This window comes from Myotis brandtii, unplaced genomic scaffold (assembly GCF_000412655.1).
Source record: "Myotis brandtii unplaced genomic scaffold, ASM41265v1 scaffold32, whole genome shotgun sequence".
In the NCBI taxonomy this organism is placed as follows: domain Eukaryota; kingdom Metazoa; phylum Chordata; class Mammalia; order Chiroptera; family Vespertilionidae; genus Myotis; species Myotis brandtii.
In genome coordinates this window covers 14,572,789-14,596,590 of record NW_005362269.1, presented here as the reverse complement: position 1 = coordinate 14,596,590, position 23,802 = coordinate 14,572,789, and the positions used below count along the sequence as shown (strand labels likewise).

Sequence of the window (23,802 nt, the reverse complement as noted above, 5' to 3'; positions counted from 1 at the left end):
ATTTTGCCTGTGTAGCTGCTTTTGTGGGAGATTTCCCAGCAGCTCCACCAGATGTGTCTGCTTAAATATTGCTTTCTCCTCTGCATCCCACCGTCCTGCAAACCAGAACCTTCATGCAATCGCTGTTCTGTCTGTGTGGTTGGGGTGCCTTAGCTTCAGAGGGGTAGTGCATTGCTGGGGTGTGTGTGTGCCCCTTCTTGTCATTTCCAAACATGGTTGGAGCGGGCGGTTCTAACCCTGTCTCGGGTCTGCTGCCCCCGCCTGTATACTGATCATCAGCTGTTCGCCGAGTGTGGCCTGAGTGTGGCCCAAGCGGCCACAGATAGCAGCCCAGACTGGGAGGCAGGGGGCAGGGCTGGCTGTCCTGGAGACCAGCCTCCGCTCGCCAGAAAAGACTGGGCCCATTGTGGCTGCCGGAGCCTGGGGGACGGCCCAGATGCCCGTGGAAATTGCATTAGTTGGATGACAGGACCCTGGCCCCCTTCTCTTGGAGGCTGATGGAGAGCAGAGGCGTGGCCTCAGTGACACTGCCGACCTTTGCTGTCATCGTGGGCTTTGTTCAGCGCCCGACTGCAGGCTGGAGCCCTGCTCATTGAATCAGGCCCAGCCAGGGGAGCCTGTAACCAGGCCCCGCGTGCATCTAAATTGACTTACATCAGTTGCAGGCCGAGGAAACTGGATTTGAGGGGGGGAGGCACCCTCTTATTCAGCCCCAGAAGCCACACGTATTCTGATCTGCACCCAATCCCAACTCTGAGCCTTGCCTTGGAGCCTAACAGGGTCCCAGACAACCCCCAAGGGTCTCAGAGTCTGCCAGTCGCTCAGAGTGTTGCAGCTCACCTCAGAGGTGGGAGAAGGCAAATGCACGCCTCGCCTCCGTGTTCCAGTTTCCCTCCTGCCCCCGGGCAAAATGTCCATCCAGAGGCCCGGGTTTTGGTGGAGGATGGTGGTCTGGCCTCTCTTTCCAGCTGCATCTGGAGCCGCCTACAGCCATTGCTTAGGTGTCCATGGGAATGGGCAAAGGGGTGTCCCTGGGTGCACTCCCACTCGAGGACACCTGGCAGTTCAACACGTGTTTACCTGTGACCCAGCACGTGCTCCCTGTAGGACAGGAAAGTTCATCCTAGTGTTTCCTAAAATAGCAGTGTGGGACCATATAGCCGTCTAAGCAAGTGGATGATCTACAGGCATTAAACGTGTTGGCATAGATGTACTGCTAATGACATGAGCAGATGTTCTCAATATAGTAAGTGGAAAAGAAGTTATAACAGACTATATGCTATGAGATCATATTGGTGAAGTTTATATATAAATTACTCCTAATTGGTAACAGTCGTTATGTCTGGGTAGGTAAAATATTTTTTTTTGCCTTAATATCTGAAGGTTTTGGTGTTCCCTTCAAAATAATGGAGAGATATAACTACAAATATGCACATGTGTGTAGGTATATAATATATGATTGGTCTATGTCACTATAGATATACATGTATGTATGATTGATTACTCGCTGAGATCCCAGGCAGCCTGAGGTATGAGTGAAAACAAGTGCCTGTGTTTGGTCTCGCAAAAATATACATATATATAAATAAATAAAACTGGAAAACAAAATGGAAAAGACCTTATGGGTCTTAGGAAAGGAACCTGAGGCTTGGGGAACTCTTAAAGAGGACCCGGCAGGAGGTTTGGGTTTGAGCCAGCTTGGAGAGTTCCTTGCCCTCCCTCCTTGAAGCAACACCTTAGCGCTGCCTAATGCGGGGTGAGGTGCCAATGGAACCCCCACTTTGGATGGTTTTGTGGAAATGCAATTTGAATTCATCATGCCTGTCACTAAGATGACCCAGGAGGCCCAGAGGACTCTAAGCGGCAGAGATGGTTGGTCCCTGTCAGAAAATCAGGAGGCCAGCTCCATTCCCACCCCAGATGACAAAGGCAGCGGGTCCCTGAGAGATGGGAGATGGAGAGGTGTTGACCCTGCCATGGGGGAGGGACACGTGCGGGAGGAGGGGCGAGGGGTCGTCTCTGGGAGGTGGCAAAACAGAGAGTTGGGTGCAGTGTGTGCGACAAATAACCCAGAGGCTTGGCTCCTGGCCTGGAGGTGCGAGACCACCCACAGAGCCCGCCCTGGAGGCGAGCGGCTCCCCCTGGTAACCATTCCAGCAAAAGCCATCTCTAAGGAACAATGCGCAGGCTTGTGGCAGCCTGGGGCCTGAGACTAAACAGTCCCCCAAACAGCCTGCACGGGGTTTTGTTATCGTAATGAGATGCAGACAGAGCCAGCCTGGTGGCTAACTCGGTGCCTCTCTTCCTCTTGTTTAGAGATCTGAGCGAGAACCAGATCCTGGGCATCCCGAGGAAGGCGTTCCGCGGCATCGCCGACGTGAAGAACCTGTAAGTAATGTTTTCGCTGCTTCGCTGCAGATGTGGCTCTCAGGCCAGAGCGGGGGCACGGGAGGGGACAACCAGGCGGTAGGCTGTGCCCTGTGCGGCCTGGGCCAGGCGCCTTGGAGACCCTGAGGGGTGTGCTTCAGTGGGTTCCAGGGAGCACACCTCGAATGCCACGACGGCTCCACACAGTCCTGTTCCTCCTGGCTATTCGGCCCCACATATGAGCGTCAGCGTCTCAGACCCGGGTCAGAGCTGGCCCTGCAGTAACTCTGTGGCCTGGGACTCAGTTCTGCTTCTCCCAATGTCACCGTCATCTATAAAACTGGGCTGATAGCCTGGGGGGGGGGTGCTGATGCAAGTGAGAAAATATGTAAGTACTGCGTGGCACATAGTAAACGTTCAACAAATGGGAGCCTTGATGATGAGGATGATGATGATGATGGTGGTGGTGGTGATGAAGATGATGAAGATGAGGACTGTGGCGGTGATGATTATCAGGAACCTGGGGGGACAGAGAAAGATTCAATTCACTAGGTGCTTGGATGTTGTTGTTGTTTTAATTTGAAATAATTATTGATTCACAGGAAATTGCACAAAATGGTAGACAGGTCCATGTGCTGTTTCACCCATTTTTCTCCCAGTGGTGGCATCTTACATAACGATAGTTTAATATCAAAACAAGGAAATTAATGTGGTATATTCCACCGACCTTATTCTTCAGATTCCACAGTTTTACACACACTCATTTGTGGGTGGGTGGGTGTGTATGTGTGTGTGCGCACGCGCACGCGCACACACTCATGCAGTTCTGTGTGACTGTCTCACTTGCCTATCTCTGTGCCCATGGCCTCACTCCATGCAGGACCGTTCCGTTGCTGCATTTTGAACTTGCCAGATAGCCTCGGTCATTTCCTACCCAGCCTCCACTGTGCTGCTGTCAGCGTCTCCTTGCCCATAAGGAGCGTGCCTTCTGAATGTTCTACCCGCACCACTGTGTCCATGTTGTCAGGACCTGAGTGTGGAGAGGGGCACAGAAGGGCTGGTTGGTGTGAGCGGGCCTTCCTGCCCCTGGCCTCCTCCACAGGCCCACATTCAACTTGAGACGTCTTGAAGGAGGTTTTTAAAACTACTTTTGCTGTCTCTGTTCCCTCTAAGGACAGTAGGGATTTGAGGGAACTGGGAAGGTGATGGTGGCTTCCAGGTAGAGGCGACCTGCTTCCCCGCCACTGCTGGGAACTTGGCGGGAAGCTTTCCGTGTTAAACATGCAAAGCACACAAGAGGGCAGAGGCATGTCAGGGTGAAGGGCCCAGAGGACAGGGAGGACTTTGGAAGGGGAGCCCAGACTGGAGGCTGCCCACCGCTTTATCCGGACAGAGGCAGGAGCAGGAGAGGGTGGGCAGGGCAGACAGCCTCAGAGAAGGTGACTCAGCATCGTGCGTATAAACCAAAGCAAACTGCTGTGCTAAGGAGTCCCAGAAAGGACGGCAGGAGGGGAAGTAGAGACCCTCTAACCCCCAGGTCAGCCTGAGAACACTAAGGCCCAGAGACGGGCGGCGCTGAACTCAGGGTCAGCCAGCTCCTTGAAGGGAGAGCCCCAGATTAATATTTTACATATATAAAGTGGTCTGTCTATCTGTCGGATCTCATGGCTCTAATCTTAAACGGGCCAGTTAACAACCAAAATACACCCAAACTGTGGTGATGAATGAACAGGGCTGTGTAATTCTGCTGCATTTCTGATTCTCGAGAAAGTGGTTAAATCTCACAGTGGGCCTCAGTGGCATCTGGAGGCTTGGGGTTTATTGTTGTTGTTTTTCAGTAACATCTTTAACCTCACAGAGGCCTCGGGAACGCAAAGATCCGAGGTTCTGCAAGCACAGGCTCCCGAGTCACCCGGGAGCTGCCGTCAGGCCTCCTTCCCGGCCACTCAGCAGTGTGTCACTCAGGGGCCTGAGCAGCGATGATCTCTCTGGTTTATCCCCAGGGTCAGCATGTGGTCCTGTGGGGAGAGGGGAGGGCAGTAAACTCACCGCTTAACGGATGAATTAACCAGCAGAACTAAAGACGGATGGGTCACCTGACACCTCTCATCAGTTCGGTCAGCACACATTTGTTGGCCAGAACTTATAAGTCCCAAAAGGGTAATTCATGTTCTCAGGTAGAACTGGGGGCAAGAAACACGGGCATACAAGAAAGTGTCCTGTGATTTAACAACCCGAGTGAAAAGTGGCAAATGAGTGGCTACGCATAGTAAAGGGCTATCAGAGCTCAGAGAAGAAAATAGCGTTGGGCAGCGCTGCTAGTATCACGGCTTTGGGGTGTGATAGATTGATGTCTGATCCCCAGCTGTTCTGTGCAGCAACCTTAAGCACATTACTTGCCACTTCTGAGCCTGGATTTCCTCCACTGTAAGATGAGGATAAGAATTGTACTTAATCTCCTGGAGTTTTTGTGAAGATTAATAAAATAATGTGTATGAATAACTTAGTGTTATGCTAACATGGAAGTTATTTAGGAAGTTCTAGCTCCTACTGTATTCCTTTGTTGTTATAATTGTGAAGACTTTAGTTGGGCCTGAACAATGATTGGAATTCACAGCATAGACAAGACAAACTGTGTGTGGAAAGTGTGGAGGAAACCTGTGTAAGGTGAGCCCCAAGGACACAGACAGAGCTGTCTGGTGGGAGTGGGGTGGTTATGAGGCAGAATAATAGGTGATGAGGTTAGAAAAAAAAAGAGGAGGCCAGGTGGATGCGCCTCGCCTGCGAGGAGTGTGGACTTGAGATGCAGATGCTAAGAGTTAGGCTGGCTCCTGACCGGGGATAGGCCGCGATGAAATCGTTGGCTGTGGAAGAGACACCTAGGACAGGAGGAAGCGGAAAGGGGATGTCTGGGCTGGAGGTGAGGCTGGAGTTCAACATGAGGGATCAGGGCTGGCACTCGGGATGGAGCCGTCGGAAGTGAAAGGAGGAATCCTTGGGGGCCAACTCAACAGAGCTTGTCGAACAGTGAGTTACGGGTGCTAGGGGGAAAGAAGCAGAAAGCGATGCGCTACGGGCTCTGACAACGCAGAGAATGATGGCAGGTTCTCGCAGCCATTCATCCATGCAGCCGTCAGAATATTTTTCTGAGCCTATTAAATGCCAGTTTTGGGGAAACCTAAGGTGAAGTAGATAGATCTGTGAGCTCCGCCTCCTTGGACCTTCCAGCCCACGGAGATTGGAAGGTGAGGCGGGAGAGCCAGGCTGGAAGGGCAGGAGTCGGGCGTGGAGTGATGTCACGTCCTCCCTGGACAATGTGTGCTCAGAAACTCGGGGCCGACGTGCCATCCGGTTCCTGCTGGTCTACGGGCCTCAGCTTCCATGGGTTTTATAAGAGGAAGTCCAACTATTAGTAAATAATCTTACAGTCGTGAGAGAAAAGGTCATGTGGGTAATTAGAGATAGCGGATTGGAGCTGAGGAGCAAGTTCAAAGAGGGGAACATCTGGTCAAGGCGATAATGAAGTTGTGCTTTTAAATCTGTATCCGTACATGCAAAATGGGAAACGCTTTGCAGAAATGACGTCTGTACGAAACCTGTTAGGGAAGCACTGCCCGTCCTACTAGACCTCAGCTACCCACAGGCAGATTGTCTTATGAGTGATGAGTGGCAACTGTTAAATCCCAGGAATGCCCATCCCCTCCTCAGTCTGTTCGAGAGCCAGCTCCCAGGCCTGCCCTCCCCTGCCCATGTGTGAGCTGAGACTATTACTTAAGTAATAGGAGTAGAAGATACATTATTGGACAAGCGGGTTGTGAAGTGACCGCAATTGGGCCTGTCCATGATTCCATGTGCTTCATTAAGAGGAGAAAATCTGCCCAGCATGGCTCAGTGGTTGAGCGTCAACCTATGAACTCGGAGGTCATGGTCTGATTCCCGGTCAGGGCACATGCTTGGATTGCAGGCTCAGTCCCCCGTGCAGGAGGGGCGTGCAGGAGGCAGCCGATAAATGATTCTCTCTTATCACTGATGTTTCTCTCTCTCTCTCTCTCTCTCTCTTTCTCTCTCTCTCTCTCTCTCTTTTTCCCTTCCTACCTTCCTCTCTGAAATCAATAAAAATATAATTTTTAAAAAAGAGGAGAAAATCCAGGACTTTCTACTTTTTAAAAAATATATATTTATTGATTTCAGAGAGGAGGGGAGAAGGAGAGAGAGATAGAAACATCAATGATGAGAGAGAATCATTGATCAGCTGCCTCCTGCACACCCCCTACTGGGGATCGAGCCCACAACCCAGGCACATGCCCTTGGCCGGAATTGAACCTGGGACCCTTCAGTCCACAGGCTGACGCTCTATCCACTGAGCCAAGCTGGCCAGGGTAGACTTTCTACTTTTTGTCACTTTGTCATTGTGACATGGATTTTCTTTGCTTGCCCTAACATTCCCCTTCAAGGAGGAGGAGTCTGTGATGTCCCCACTTTCCAGATGAAAGAATTCAGTTTCAATCGGCGGTGCAATTTGCCAAAAGTCAGCAGACCCCAGCGGGCCGAGGCCTCCCCGCCAAGCCTGCCCTCAGTGGCACGTCCGACCATCTTTTGGACTCTGTGCACTGAACGTCTGTGCACACAAATTCCTCCTCACTCAGCCATGCCAGCAGCAGGGAGAATGGGTGGTACCAGGGGCTGCTGGCGAGCGAAGGTCTGACTCACAGAGGCAGGGAGGCAAGCGCACAGCTCTCAGCAGAGTGAGAGAAAGGACGCAGGCACTGGGACCCTGTGGGAGTGTGGAACCACCCTGCACACTGGTGCTGAGGGGACGGGGTACCCTGCCCCCGGGCAGTGCAAGGAACCCCCTAATTGCTTCCTGCTTCTCCAGAGATGAGAGAAAGTAATTAGCTGGGGACACCACTCTGCAGTTACTAAAAGGTGACTTTATGGGCTGGTCCCACTCTGCTGCTGCCTGGAAGGGGGAGACGGGCTGTATTTAAAGAGACAGGCAGTTTGATGGGCAGATTGATGTGGAGGAAGAGCCGCTTGGAGAGACTGGCCTGTAGATAGCCCAGGGGTGGGGAACGTCTGGCCCGCGGGCCATATAAGGCCTGTGAAATCATGTGGTCTGGCCCTGCCAAGGCACTAGGGGTGAGTTAATTAAATGTATGACCAAATACATCAGGCTAATTTCAAGTTGATAATTTGGTATGGCCCATGAATGATATTATACATATCCAAATGGCCCTTGGCAGAGAAAAGGTTCCCCACCCCTGATAGACCAACACTCAACAACACCTGTCTTACTGCTGTGTGTAAACGCTGTGGTAGGTGCCATAACAGACAAAGGCATGGCAAGAAAGAAGCGAGAAGGAGAGGGAGAGGGGTGAGGCAGTGGGAGGGAAAGAGGGAGGAAAGAATCAGAAAGACATAGAGATTGGGAGAAAATTAATTGGGATGGGGGGGCAGAGATGACAAGCCACAGTCCAGCCAAGCGTAATAGGGAAAAGGTAAAAACCTGTATAGATGGTTGTTGTTTGGTTTTTTTATGTCCCTTTGGCCTGTCTTCCTCAGCAGTTGTGCTTTCCTGTTTTTTCGGTTTCTATTTGCCAGGACTCTGTAGGACATGCATTCCAGAAGGGAAAATCAATAGCCCTGTCCCTGGCAGTGCACAGAATTCGGAATTGACGGCTTCAACACAGGCTGGGCAGGCAGCCTTTGTGTTCTCTAGTTTGTCTGTGTGGCTGCACTGCCCTCCCGCTTCCCGAAATGAATGAGGGCCGTCTCCGCCCCAGGGAGCAGGCAGTGATCTTACGTGAGGCTGAGGGAGGTGTGGGGAGGGACACGAAGTACCCATTCCATTGGCAACATCTCTGTCTGCTGATCTCAGCAACCATTCCTTCTGTCCCTGCACCTGGGCCAGTGCTCACGCTCCTGGTCCTGCCCTGCAAGGCAGCATGTGGTCTGGGTCCTCTCTCAGTGCATCATGCTTCCCATGCACTATTTCATCCCTTCACACACCAAGCTCCTTCCTGCCTCAGGGCCTTTGCACTTGTTCTTTCCTTTGCCTGGGACCTGCTAAGCCCTCGGACCACTGCACAGTTGGCTCCTTCTGATCCTTCAGATGTCAGCTCAATGTCGCCTCCCCTCCAGAGTGGCCTTCCCTGACCCATTTAAAGCAGCTTTCCAGCACCCACTGCCCCTCTTCTCTACCCCATTGCCCAGTTATCCTATATAATAAAAGCCTAATATGCTAAGTGTCTGGTCGTCCGGTTTTCCATTCAACCAATCAAAGCGTAATATGCTAATGATATGGTGAGACCACTCAACCACTCACTATGACGTGCACTGACCACCAGGGGGCAGACGCTCCAACCGGTAGGTTAGCTTGCTGCTGGGGTCCGGCAGATCGGGACTGAGTGAGACTGGCCAGACACACCCTGGAGCCTTCCTGCTATCCCTCCCCAGCTGGCCAACCTCCTACGTCCCTCTCCACCCCAATTGTGCACCGGTGGGGTCCCTCGGCCTGGCCTACGCCCTCTCGCAATCTGGGACCCCTCAGGGGATGTTGGAGAGCCAGTTTTGGCCTGATCTGCAGGCCAGACTGAGGGACCCCACTGGTGCATGAATTCGTGCACCAGGCCTCTAGTATTTCAGAATGAATGTGTGTACATAGGCACCCTGCCTGTCTCAATCACTGTGGAATCCCCAAACAGTTCAGCAGAGAGTGAGGCGGACTAAAAAAGTAGAAGGAATGTACTTATTCTTTCATTCCTCAAGTGTTTGCGGTTGGCCTATTACATACAAGAAGTCATGTACAATTGTTAACATGTTTAACATGAAAGTAATATTATAGACAGAATAAAGCACCGTCCTTATCCTCGGAGGACTCACAGACAGTAAGTGGGCAGGTGCAGGGCACTGCTGGAGGTACGGCAAGGTAGGAAAGCCCAGGGAGACAGGCCTGACTCAGGCTTCACTCAGGAAGTGACATGAAGTTGGGTCTTGAAGGATGAGCAGGAGTTTTCCCAGGGGAATAGCATTCCAGGGGGAAGCACCAGCACGTGAAGAATCACCAACCTGAGCCAAGGCGCAGAGGCGTATGAGCTGCCATAGATTCACGGCTGGAGCACAGCGAGCAGGAGAGGCGGTCGTGTGTGCGATTCTTCAGAGATTATGGGCCTGAATCAGGCCAAGTGGAGCTAAAGAGCGAGTGTCTACGACAGAGACCTGCGGAGAAAGCCGACAGGGGGGCTGAGTGGGCAGGTCCATTGAGTGCCTGTCACAGGGCTGATGCCCCTCCCGAAGGTGTCCACACCCTGATCCCTGGACAGGTGACTGTGTACCTTGCATGGAAAAAGGGACTTTGCAGATAGGATTAAATTAAGGATCTTGTGCTGGAGGGAGAGATTATCCTGGATTATTCAAGTGGACCCAGTGTAATCAGAAGAAAGAGGCCATGTTGGCCCTGGCTGGTTGCTCAGTGGTTAGAGTGTCAGCCCACAGACCCAAAGGTCTTGAGATTGATCCCCAGTCAAGGGCACATACCTTGGTTGCATACAGAAGGCAACCAATTGACGTGTCTCTCTCACCAATCAATGTTTCTCTCTCTTCCCTCCTCCTTCCTCTCCTCTACTCTCTCCTCGGGTGAGAAAGAGGATGTGCTGGAAGCCAGGGGAGAAAAGGCCACAGGCGGCAGAGAATTAGGACAGAACCGCTCCTGGAAAAGTCAGGGAGACAGTTGCTCCCAAGAGCTCCCAGCAGAGCACAGCCCTGCCCACACCTTGGCTCGAGCCCTGGGAGACTGACCTAGGACCTGGGGCCTCCAGACCACTAAGAAAGTACATTCTCATTGTTGTAAAGCCATTGTTGTGGTGCTTGTTACAGCAGCAATAAGAACCAGATACCGATACTGCCCTCAGGCTGCCACTTAAACTCACGGTCTTCATTTCTTCATGTTAAAGTAAGTCATTGACGTGTGGTGAGCAGTGGATTTCAGTTTGTATTCTGAGAAACTCCAGTGCTTCAAGAACCCACAAGTGGAAAGTTACTTTTCAATCTCGATCAAGTCTTAAATAGCCTCTGTCGGGCAGTAGGGCTCACCATGAGATTTTGTGTAGCAAAGCGTCCTATTTAAACAAGCAAGCTCAGTACAGCACTGGGATAGAGAGCGAATCTGTCGGGTCCCTGGGCGTTTGTAAAGTGTGAGAACTCCTTGAGACCATCTTCCACCAGGGAGGAGGTAGCTTTGTCATTGAGACAAACTCAGCAGCAGAATCAGGAGGCCAGGGCCAGATGGGGGTGGCAGAGAAGGGGTGAGGATAACCCCAGGCCCCCGCTCCTGGAAGCTGGACACCCAGGTGGGAGGATCTAGACTGGACTGACCTTCGGAGGAAAGGAAAAGAGAGCTCTGGGTGTTGGCTGGGAGCTGTTTTCTGGAAGGGAGCTGAGGGCCTCTGAAATCTTTCGGACATCCTTGGGCCTTAGGCATTTCTGCAGGAGGTCTGAGTTCAGCCAGCGTTTCCGCACGGCCTCCCTGCTCCCTGCACCAGAGAAACAGCTTTGCCTCTCGGACATGGCTGGTTCGGGAAGGATTCAGTGGGGGGAGGCTTGGTCAGCCACAAGGCTCAGGAAATGTCCGTAGGTGAGTCAAGAAGTCGTGTGGGCAGACTGTGGGGCTTGCAGAGCCTGAGATCTCAGCTGGGCCCCTCTCAGGGTGGGGGCGGGTCTGTTATTGGAGCGCCTCATATCAGAACTGACAAATCCACGTGCGTGGTGCCACCACCCCAGAGTGAAACATGTGGGCGTGTGCCACGGCGTTCAGCTCTGTAAATGGACAGCGTGTACAGTCTGTCTGTGTAGAACCACAACTCTTGGCCATTATTAATATTCTCCTTTAAAGCTCTCTCTAACCAGTCCCCAGGCACAAGCACGTGAACCACATTTACTTCTAAAGGCCACGATCGGTTCTCAGGTTTTGTGTCTGCCAGGACCACTCCCTAGCCAGACAGATAAGTCCCCACCGGGTAAGGTTTGGCTTACACAGTGCATGGCACATGGTCCGGCAGCGGTTTGGAGTGTTATACCTAACTAGCATTTCACTATGGAAGTTTGCGCTTTTTTTTCCTGCTCTTAGAGGCAGCACCATTTCTGAGCTCAGGATCTTAACTTCTAAGATTCCTCTAAAGTCCGTAAGTTAACCTGAATTGTTCATATCTGTCTCCCACCCTTCTCCCCCACAAAGAATAAGCAGGGACTGTCTCAAGGAAGGAATAGCAGCCTCAGACAGACACTCATTCTTTTCAGTGGATGAAAAGATCTTACAGAGCCTGGACCACGTGCCAGCCTCAGTTCTTATTAATTTCCTCCTATCATCTCATTTAATCCTCACAATGGCAAGTTTGCAGCTGCTCCACCCGAGGCACAGGGATGTGAGGTGTTTCACCCAGGGGCACATGCTAATCGGGCAGAGCGGGGATTTGAACCCAGAGCGTTTAAATCTAGAACCTGTAATCACCATGCAGTGCCGCCTAAACTCAGAAAAGCATTTAATGAAAATCAAAAACCATGGACAAAATCCCACCTCCAGACAAGTTTTATTTCCTCTTTCCAGTTCAAAAATCAGTAAATTTTCCTTGAAACATCTGGACTTCTCGCTTCCCTGGAAAAATCAGTGGTGTTACCCCCAAGCGCTCCATCCTGCGTGGCAACAACAGAGCAGAGCTGAGCTGCCTGCTCCCCTCAGATGTGGCGAGTGCTCTCCGGTCCCCGGCAGGCCTGCCTCTCTGGTCCTGCCAGTGTCCAGAGCATCCCCTGACCGTGCAGAGCACCTGAAAGGAAGCCCACCCCAGAGAGAACCCCGACTCCAGCACAGCAGCTGCGGTTTCTTCCTGTGCTTTGCTGCTCGGGCACCCTGCTTCCTCCCAGAGCCTCCGTTCCCTTTTCAGGAAAATGCAGCTGGTTGACCATTAACTAAGCCATACATTTTCCTGTAGGCGTTAAATGAGATGACAAGTGGAAAGGACTAAAGATGGAGTGTGTCACAAAGTAGATGCTCAATAAATATTAATATCCTGCACCCCGTCCTGTCACATCCTCTCACCTGCATTGGCGCAGAGGTTAGCGCACACTGGCTCTGCTGGCGTCTGGGACTGCAGGAGAGGAAGAGGGTTTGGGGGGGTTGTTGGGTTGTCTGGGAGGTTCTCTCTGATCCAGTATATTGCAGGTAACCCCCTCCGTAAGGGACTGTAAACTCATATACTGCGAGTCGACAAATGAGAGTTGGACTCCGCCCGAGTGCTGTTTGCAAGTACCAGAAAGTGGTGCGAGCCATGGCTAAAGGGACCGGCCCTGCCGCCGGCTCCAGCAGGTGCACGGAGGCCCAGCTTTCACAAGTGTTTTTTCATCTTTCTAAAAGAAGCAAGCTTAGAGTTCTATGTGAAATCATCTGATTTTGAAATGTTGGCATCTAGCTAACCATCTTTTCCAACACTGAGTATCCACACGGTGCCGGCTAAATCACACCACCTGTGGGGCAGATTCAACCGTAGGCCCCGACGTGAGGCTGCCTCCACTCCCCTGGGAGAACCTTTCTCGGGAACGGAAGAGAATAGAAGGGGCTGGTGGGTTTCCCAAAGCCCCATGTGTCAGTCATCTGATCCTTGCTGGTGTGTTGGAAGGTTGCTCATGATGCGCCTTAAACCAGCCGACAGCCGCTGTCTCCAAAGGCCCTGAGAGAGTGACTCGTGGTGGCAGTCAGAATGGCCGGAGGGGGGCCGTCTGGGGACAGACACACCTGAAAGTGCCTGGCATGGGTCATGGCTAATTGTGCTAAGCAGAGCGCTGACCCTAGACCTAAACTTCCATTTCAATTACATCCCATAGTGTTTCAAGGCCAAACACTCTGTCGGGAACTGGGTTTGCAGCATCAGGATATGGCCCGGCCTATTCCCGGAGTGGGTGACTTTGCCATGCTTCTTTCAAAGTCACGGCCCAGCGGTCATCGTCAGTGAAGTGTCCCGAAGCCTCCAAATCCCAAGGGGCAGACACCTTCTTCACCTCGGCTCCCGGTTGTTCATTTAGACAGATAGAGCTGCACGTGGTGAGTAACAGCCAGTGTGTCTCCGCTGCCCCCAGCATCGGCTCGACCCCGTCATCGACCGCCTGTTCTTTGAAAACCGGCCAGAGTCCGGAGCTCACAGTCCAGCAGCCCCCTTCCTCCCTCTCTGCCTGGCCCGCCCTGGAATTCCCCTCCACGCGCGTTTTAAAGTAATCCTTGTAAAAGTGACCATCGCGTTGTTTCATCGTAGCATGTGCAGTGTTTCCCAGATGGGATTTGAAGACCGCCTGCTTCTCAATCCCCCGGACCTCATTAAGAACACACGCCCTGCGTCCTGTCAGTGACTGAACCAATCTTAATTTCCGGTTGAGGTGCAGAACTTGGCACTTTTAACTCGATCCTCGGCCGATTCTGTACCGTTGGGGAACCACTGGCAGGTGGAATCAGGACTTGGCATTGAGTGAGGGGCCTCTGGCTTGAGCAAGTTGCTAATTTCTCCAAGCTTGGCTGTTTTCATGGAAACTAAAGGTAGTACCTAAGTTAGGTACTGTTTGCAGAATAGTTAGCACGGAGCGCTTCCAGTGTTAGTTAATTTCATTTAATTGTGATACCAGCCCAATGGAATAAGTGGGATTATCTGTCCTTTAAAGGTAAGAAAGTTAGACTCAGCGAGGCTAGTTTGCCAAGACCACACAGCAGAGCTGAAATTTGAACCAGCGTTAATCTGACCCAAACTGTTAACTATTCTTAAAACAATAGTAGGAAATCCATCTGGAATTGCAAGGAGAGTTGGGGGCCTGGAGGATTAAAGAAACCTGGCCCTGTGTGCCAAGCAAGGACCTCCGGGCTATGAAGGCTGTGGCTGGGCTCCTGCGGGTGCCCTCTGTGCCTGTGTTGCTCTTAATTTGTCAGCCCCTCGGAATGCTGTCAGTGGCCTGGAGAAGGGCAGGCCTCCCGGGGAGTAAGGCCTGAGCACAAGGCTTCCCTTTCAGTTACTTTGGGGCTTTTGTTTCCCCAGACAGTGGAGGGTGGAGGACCTCTGGTTTTCCTTGGAACCTTTTCGGGGTGCCTCCCTGTGTGCGCCCTTTGTGCTGTGGTTGGCTCTGGCCCAGCTTTCAGCTTGTGCTGACTCCGCTGTCCCCAGCAGGACGGTGAGAGGGTCGCCATCAGGGTGAGGCTAGTTTAACCCACACTCTTGTAGGGAGAGAGAAAAGGGTGTCGTAAAAAAGAGAGGCCAGTACTCCCAGTGCTTCCTCAGACTTGCTGACTCTGCCAGCTGCTTCACCTGCGGCTGGGCTGAGCGGCAAGGTGACGCCCACTCCTGTCTGTTAGGAATGAAAAAATCAGTTTCACACAAGGAATTAAACTGTGAAGGATTTAGCCAATATATCGTTAAGATTTCTAAAAATCAGATTTTCAAACCACATGTTCCCATTTATTAAAAATATAAAATAAAAGATATGTTTTAAAATGTGAATATACTAGTATATGTATATTTGCATGGAAAATAAAGTCTGAAGGATAAAAACCAAGATGCTAACAAAGATTAACTAACTGGTAGGAATTTATGTGATTTTAATTTTTTTAATTTTGTCGAGGTGTACTCTACCTACCATAAAGTATGTGCATTTTAACTATACAGTTCAGTGCGTTTTGACAAGCATGTAGTCATGTAACTTCACCTCAGGCCTCGACCCAGCCACCCACATCTGCTCTGTCACTGTGTGTTGCCTGGTTCATGTACAGGGTCTCATACAGCATGTGGTCTTATGTTATCTCGCTTCTTTCCCTTGGCATAATATCATGAAATGCATCTTAGTTTGCATTGTCTGTTGGTAATTTGTTCTTTCTGATTGTACGGACACAGTGCAATACATGCATCCTTCCCTGCTGATAGGCATTTGGGTTGTTTCCAAATACTTATTATCCTATCCTATATAATAAAAGGCTAATATGCAAATCAACTGAACAGCAGAACAGCCAGTTGCTATGACGTGCACTGACCACCAGGGGACAGATGCTCAATGCAGGAACTACCCCCTGGTGGTCAGCAGTGCTAAGAATGTCCGACTGCCAAGGGCTCCCGGACTGCAAGAGGGCACAGGCCGGGCTGAGGGACCCCCTCAGAGTGCATGAATTTTGTGCATGGGGCCTCTAGTGTAATACAAGTGTAATATGCTAAGTGTCCAACCAATTGGTCAACCACTCGACCAGTCGCTATGATACACACTGACCACCAGGGGCCAGACGCTCAAAGAGGTAGGTTAGCTTGCTGCTGGGGTCTGGCTGATCAGGACTGGGTGAGAAGGTCAGACACTCCCTGGAGGCCTTCCACGGTCCCTCCCCAGCCAGCCGGCCCCCAGAAGCCTGATCGGGACTGGGCAAGACAACCCCAATTGGCTCTGATTGCCGGCCAGGCCGAGGGACCCCACCTGTGCATGAATTCATGCTCCAGGCCTCTACTTGTGAATAAATTTGCTATGGACATTCACTTAGGTTTTCATTTGTCTTGGGTAAATACCTAAGAGCGATTTTTTTTTAGTTTACCTGTTTTCCAATATTTCTACAGCGAACATACATTACTTAATGGCCCCAAATACCAGAGTTGGGAGAACCTGTCCCATGGCCCGTTGTTTTAGGAAGCCGACAGGAGTCGGGAAGAAAGCCTTCCTCAGTGGACTGGCCTTGGCCATCCTGGTCCCAGGCAGCGCACCCACCTTCCCCCCATGAAATTTAGATGTGATTACAGAGATTTCTTTTCCTGGGTGCTGGGGAAGAGTGGATGGGACACTGACTTGGCAGGGATGCGGGGCATATCTTACACTGGCCGCGGGGATGCCACTTGGTATAACACCCTTATCAAGCAACCTGGCCACAGCTATCAACGGTGAAAATACACACACTCCTCAATCCCTCCAGTGAGTTTTATGAATTTATAGTATTTTAGAGATAAACTTCTACAAACTCAAAAGATGTATGGGTAAGCGTCATTGTGGAGAAATGTCTTGGGAGCCACCTGATGCCTGTCACAGAGCACTAGTTAGACGAACCATGGCATGTCCCCCACGGGGCTATTGTAGAGCAGTTCAAGTAGACGGGTCATTATATATGACATGGGACGGCAGCCGAAGCTGGTAAATGAGACAACGGTGCAGTTCCTTACCATGTTTGCTTTTAAAGCAGTATGCCTGTAGTTGTCCTCATGTCCTTTAAATATGTGAAATATGTGTGGACAAAGTTATAGACAACTCTAATCATTTCTGCTGGGAAGCAAAGTCCAGAACTGGAGGGCCTGGGGCAGAGGGCGCTGCTTCTCACGCTGACTGTCCGAGGCTCTCTGAGCTTTCCTTCCTCGTGTGCTTGTCTTCACGTCTTAAAAATGTGTGAGTTAGAGAAATCCACCTGATCTCAGCCCAGTTTCGCTTCCTTCCCACAGACCAAATCCCAGAATGAGCCTTTTCCTGAGCAGGAACTCTCAGGACTTATGGCCAGCTGTGCCCCGGGCCACCTGTCTGTGTCACAGTTGACCCTGCATAACTGGAAACTGTGATCATTGTCATTTGCATAAGTACAACCACATTGACCCACGGGCTGACAGTTTTGAATGAGGGGAATTATCTGTATTCCTCGGGTCTCTCTGATTGTGGCCTTGACCGGCCCTGAGATATCTTTCAACAGCCAATCCCCAGCAGCCAACCCCACGACCTTTGAAAAATGAATTTGCCTGCCGTGGGGCCATCCCCGTCCTCTGGCCCAAGTGAAATGTCAATTAGATCACTGGCTGCATATGGCTTTTGTTTGCTTAAGCATATTCAGCTCACAAGCCTGCAAATGTTTGCTTGCTTCTTTCTAAAAAACAAACAAACAATCCCACACCCAGATTCCTAGTGTGCTCCTGACGCTGCGTGGTGGCTGAAAGGAGCCGGTGCGTTGGTTCACTGGGGAGACACACATACTGAGTCATCATTTAGTTGTCAGGCAAATCCAACTTTGTGGTGTTGTAAACAGACCTCATCTATTGTGGCTCTGTGAACACGCCCCCACTTGCTGTACGGCTGTCTCCTGCAAGGTCTTCTTCTCCTCCTTCACTCCCAGCTCCCCAGACAACAAGGTAGAGAAAACCCCAGCGTTCTATACAGGATCTTGAGCAGTTACAGACAATAGAGAGATGAATGGGGAGGAGGGCGTGGCCGAGTGATAATGACTCACCCTAGAACAGCGGTTCTCAACCTGTGGGTCAAGATCCCTTTGGGGGTCGAACGACCCTTTCACAGGGGTCGCCTAAATACATCCTGCATATCGGATATTTACATTACGATTCATAACAGTAGCAACATTACAGTTATGAAGTAGCAACGAAAATAATTTGATGGTTGGGGGTCACCACAACATGAGGAACTGTATTAAAGGGTCTCGGCATTAGGAAGGTTGAGAACCACTGCCCTAGAACAATACAGCGAGAAGATTGCCAAGCCGGAAAACCTCAGTGAATGGACTCCCGTTTCTGAAGTTTTCAGCACTGGAACTTTAAGACATGTCACAGGGGTTGAAACAAAAGGGGTTTCCCAAAAGCTTCCTTAATCCCGCCAGCTCCTTTTGATCTGCCTTTGACTGCCCAGGCCTTAAATCCAGCAAGGGATTCCTTTGACCCTGGTGGCCCTGGGTATGTTCTCCAGCTACAGGGAAGCACACAGACCACAAAGCCAGGATTCTCAACGGTACCTCTGCTTTGGTCCTGTCTTGTTCTCTTTCTAAAGAGAAGGCCAGTCTCTCCCAGTTACATGTCCCTTGGCCATTGAGATATGCTCGCTGCCACTAGCCAACAGCAGGTATTAGAAAGGGTTTATCTTTGTCCTGAACACAGAAAGCCCCAGGCCCCCCGACTAGAGGTTCCTGCTTTGACTTTTGAGCATCTTCCTTACTGTGTGTCTCTGAAGTTGGACGGTTTGAATCAGCCCTCGCTGGGTCCTCCTCACACGTCGCAGGCCATTGCGAACCAAGGGCTGGTCCATCCTGAAACTGCTCCACCGACGGCCGGGCGCAGTGTGGGAGCCCGCTGTCGCCAGTGCAATTGGGTTGTGGGTGTGCACATTTTCTCCCCTGGCCTGTCCGTCGCAGAAGGCGAGCCTGCTCGGTAGACTATCAATCCAAGCCCTTTTTCTGGAATCAGCTCCTTAAGGCAATTCGATTTCCTAAAATGGATTCCTTTCTCTGCCCATTTGCTACTGAGACAAGTCTGAGCTGTGCTTTTATAATAAGTGGTTTGGCCGGCGTGCAATCCTTCCACTGCTGCCAGCCTCCGGGCCTGTTGAATGGAGGACTTGGAATTCGAGTCAGACTTAACGAAGCTCGGGAGGACCTGAGGGAAGGAAAACCCACACCTCTTTTTTAAAAAATGTGGCAATTAAATCTTTGCAGAATCATTCATTCAGTGGGCAGGAGTTGTGACCAAAACCTGGGTCCCTTTGGCCTGTGCCCGGGGCTTAACTGATAAAGGTGACTGAGTGATAACACAGGGAGGTGGGGGCCATTGAAGGAAAAGTTCCCTGTTACCCGAGGTCTCCTAGAAACGAGAGGCAGGCCATGCTGTGGGGGGCACACAGGGAACAGCAGTCGGGAGGCAGAAGCAGGAGCCGGGAGAGCGGAGGCAACGGCCTTGATTGAGGTTTCCTTGGGGAAAGCCAGGCAGGCTGGTAAGCCGTCTGGGAGTGGCCGGTTTGAATAATTCCACTGGGCCTTGGGGTTTAGCAGCCTTGCCTAGTGCCCTGAGGCCTGGCCCTAGGGTGACGTAGGGAAGGGGAGTAATTGCTTGGTGCCTGACAGTTAGATAAAGGTCGTGGTTGGGGTATGGACTCTGGGTTGGTTGGCTTGGATATGAAAGACAGGATCACTGTCTCTAGGAATTAACTGACTCTGGGAGGGGCAGTCTCTCCCCGGTCAGCAAGCCCCACCCCACCCCACCCCCAAGATGTCAAATTCCCGTAAAATACAGAAAATTAAATACATAAAACATGATGGTACACCCCTAAACTCCCCGGACCCCTCTATTCCTACCTCCTCACCACACTGGGAAACCAAAAGGGATTGAAAGAACCAAGCATCCCTGAATTCTAGGGGCATTTCAGACTTGACAAATGTAATTCAATCTCATTTACTGTCTTATTTTTTCCACTGGTGCATCACACGTTATCACACTGTTCGTATCACCCTGGCATATCACACTGTTCTCTCTCCAAACAGTGTGGCCTAAGGGATTTGTGATCAAGTCCTGACCACTCTGCCAAATGCTAGCTTAGGGTTTTAAGTAGCTCTTCCTCTCTCCAGACCAGTGGTTCTCAACCTTCCTAGTGCCGCAACCCACACAGGGAGGTGGGGGCCATTGAAGGAAAAGTTCCCTGTTACCCGAGGTCTCCTAGAAACGAGGGCAGGCCATGCTGTGGGGGGCACACAGGGAACAGCAGTCGGGAGGCAGAAGCAGGAGCCGGGAGAGCGGAGGCAACGGCCTTGATTGAGGTTTCCTTGGGGAAAGCCAGGCAGGCTGGTAAGCCGTCTGGGAGTGGCCGGTTTGAATAATTCCACTGGGCCTTGGGGTTTAGCAGCCTTGCCTAGTGCCCTGAGGCCTGGCCCTAGGGTGACGTAGGGAAGGGGAGTAATTGCTTGGTGCCTGACAGTTAGATAAAGGTCGTGGTTGGGGTATGGACTCTGGGTTGGTTGGCTTGGATATGAAAGACAGGATCACTGTCTCTAGGAATTAACTGACTCTGGGAGGGGCAGTCTCTCCCCGGTCAGCAAGCCCCACCCCACCCCACCCCCAAGATGTCAAATTCCCGTAAAATACAGAAAATTAAATACATAAAACATGATGGTACACCCCTAAACTCCCCGGACCCCTCTATTCCTACCTCCTCACCACACTGGGAAACCAAAAGGGATTGAAAGAACCAAGCATCCCTGAATTCTAGGGGCATTTCAGACTTGACAAATGTAATTCAATCTCATTTACTGTCTTATTTTTTCCACTGGTGCATCACACGTTATCACACTGTTCGTATCACCCTGGCATATCACACTGTTCTCTCTCCAAACAGTGTGGCCTAAGGGATTTGTGATCAAGTCCTGACCACTCTGCCAAATGCTAGCTAGCTTAGGGTTTTAAGTAGCTCTTCCTCTCTCCAGACCTCCCTTTCCTGTTTAAAAGGATGGACTTGGACCTGTTGATCTCAGATTGCTCCCCACACCAGCTTACTGTGGTTTCACAGTTACAGTCACCCAGAGGACCGCAGATGTAAATATCTGATATGCTATATGTGTTTTCCGATGGTCGTGACCCACAGGTTGAGAACCGCTGCTCTAGACCTTCCTTTCCTGTTAAAAAGGATAGACTTGGACCTGGTGATCTCAAATTGCTCCCCACACCAGCATACTGTGGCTTCACAGTTACAGTTACCCAGAGGACCGCAGGCCATTGTAGGTGACACTGTTACTGACCTGAGAGCAGTGATGCCCTGAAGTCAGGTGAATGGAGAGGTAGGTAGGCGGGTGGATGTTTCCCAAGAAACCTCAGTGTTACACTTTGCCATCAGGGCTCCGAAAATAAGTCCAAGGAAGATAGCTCGTTCGGACCGGAAGACTTGGTCAGCTCATCCCCCTCTTCCGCCCCACACTTTCTTCCCCCGCTCGCAAATCAACAAAATGGTCCTCTTCCCCTACACACACCCATCCTAGATATTTTTTTTAATATGTAAGATGCATAAAATAGCAAATGCTGTCAGATCTCAAGTTGGGCAAATACAGAGACAGCCTTTTCAGTCCCGTTGAAAAGTAGTTGTCAGAAATATGCCATTCATTCAGGGTCTCTAAGTGCTCTGTCAAGCTTTAACTTGATTAAAATTGAAAACCACATTGCCTGTAAACCAAATGCGAAATCGAAATCTCTTTACTTGCTCTTACATTCTGAAGCCCGGACTTATGGATTACCCTCAGTTTAATTTATGCCATCTTTGTGCCATACATTAATTTTGAATATATTTGTTGAAAATTTCCTGTAGCTTGCATTTATGGTTGTCAAAGGGGCTTTTATCTTGAAAAAAATGGCGCTGGTTTTAATTACAATTCTGAATAGCTCCATAACCATCTTGAACCCTGGATTTACATCATCTTTATGACAGGCGCGCAATTCCCGCTTTATTGATTTTGCCATTTGCTTCATTACAGTTAATGCAAACCTTTTGTACAGACACAATTCTGGGGGCTGTGCTCTTCTTGGAGGGGTTCGTTCGTACAGGCACTGCGATGGAAATGGACCCCACGCTTCCACCGCGGTGCTGACCGAAGGGAAATCAGCTCAGGAACCAGTTCCATGGTGGCTATCCATCACACACAAAGGAAATGTTAGCTCTGCCTGTCCAGCCCTCTCCCCCGCTCCGATGGGCTCCGACTTCTCAATGTTGAGGCCCTGTGAGGTGGCATGGCTCGTTAGTGTTCGCCCCACCCCAGGCCTCACTGGCGCTCTGTTGAGAGAACACTCCATGCGGTGGTCACCCCCATTTACATTTCACATGTGAATCCTGCACCCCCAACCCCCGGGCTGGCCAAGGACAAGGGACCTCAGTGTATTGTGATGAAGTGCTTTGTATACTCTCTGAGCCCGGTCCTCCGATGTGGGTGCCACAAAAGGATGTGAGGGACCTGAAATGGGAAACTGAACCTTGAGTAGCACATTTAAAAGGAATTTTTTAAGGAAAAAAGATAGAATTAGGGAACTTGAGGACGTGTAAGAAGACATATCCATTCCTGCCCGTCGGGCCCAGACTGCAGAAGGCCAGCCGCCACCGCCAAGGAAGCGGGAACCTGCGGGGGACGCTGCTCCCAGGACTGTGTGCATGAGCCGGACACTCACTGGGCGAAGTGTGGGTGGTGGAGAAAACAGCACTTTTGACCTGGAAATGAGCACGTCCCCTCAGGTCCAACTTCAGAGGCCCTCGCTCTTCCCACCCCGGGCTGTGAGGGTGCTGGCCTCCAGCTGGATGTGCAAGTGAGAGGTCATTTCTGAAGGGGGCGAGGGGCCATTTCTAAGGTGCTTGAGTGGCGAATCTCAGAAAGTCCTAGAAGATTTCTCTGCCCGGCATCTCCCAGGTACCTCTCGGCAGTTCACTCGACAACCACTTTCTCGGTTGGTGTCACCTTAGCTTTCTGAGGCCACAGGAAATATTACTGACTTTCCTCAGAAGTCGTCTCCATGACTAAGGTGCTGTTTCTAACCGGGAAGAGGAGACATCTCAAGGAGACGAGGCAGAGGGAGCCACAGCGGCCCGACCCCCCACTTCTAACCCTGGAGAGGTGGGGCGTCTCCCTGGGAAATGCTGCACGAACCCCTACCTGCAGGCGCAGGGAGGCTGCTGAGCGCGGCGCCTCTCCGTGCAACCGTCTGGCAGAAGTTAACACAGTGTTTCGTTCCTACCGTATTTTTTTAACCTCCTGTGCAAGCCTCCCGTGCATTAGAGCATCCCCACCCTGACTGTTCTCCACCGAGGAAGCTCACATTTGCATGCTCAACACGCTGCGTTAAAAAGAAAGCCTGTCTCCTCGGATGGTACCTGTCACGACAAAATGGGAAAATGCTCCTGTGCGGGCTGGGGGCGGATTAACACTCCGCATGGCAGCGGGGAGGTGGGGCTGGGGGAGCGAGGAGAAGTCACCGACCTCACACCTTTGTGGCACTGAGAGGGAAATTTCAGTCCAGAGCTGTTAGGTCCCAGCCCAGCAAGGTCAAGGATGCTTGTCCTTTCCCACTAACCTCAGGCTCTTCGATAAAACGCCACTGCTGACAAACGAGGTGCTTTCTCCCCAGTGTGGTGCTTATCCTCAGCCCTGAAGTGTGAGCCGTGTCCTGATTTCCCTTTTCCGGAATCAGGGGAGGAATTAGACGCTGACTTCAGGCTTGATACAGCCAGTAAAGAGCAGCCGCCGCAATAGGGCGCCAGACACCGTCGCTCCAGACCTGCTTGTCTCTGGAACTGGCCCTTCCCTTGCACCAGGTGGGGGGCTACTCAGGGGGACCCCTCTAGCTTCCAGCCCTTCCTCTCCTTTGTTCCTCTGGCTCTTCTGCCCTGTTCAAGTTTTTTTGGATTTTTTCAGCTCAGTGAGACCAATGTGACTGCTGCCAATTGTCCTGTAAGAATTGGGAGATAAACTGTAGGGAAAATGACCCCCCCACCACCACCACCATTTTCACCTGGCCCTTCCCAGGAGCCTCGCCCAGGGCTCCCATCGCCCAGCCCAGAGGCCAGGACGGAGGCTTCTGGTCAGAGACCGTCTCTCACTGCCAAAGGTAGCAGCCAGGCCTCCTTGCTAGCCTCCTCAGAGAGGGAAGCTGGACAACCATCCTG

General features: G+C 51.3%; 1 protein-coding gene across 1 annotated transcript in view; it reads left to right on the top strand.

The window, feature by feature from the left end:
- SLIT3 (slit guidance ligand 3) overlaps positions 1–23,802 on the top strand; it is a gene marked incomplete at its 5' end in the record, with an annotated part of 542,638 nt that overhangs the window by 373,741 nt on the left and 145,095 nt on the right. Inside the window, one exon of the mRNA XM_014543056.1 lies at positions 2,317–2,388. Coding sequence (XP_014398542.1) covers positions 2,317–2,388 — 72 coding nt within the window. The remainder of the gene's footprint in view (positions 1–2,316; positions 2,389–23,802) is intronic.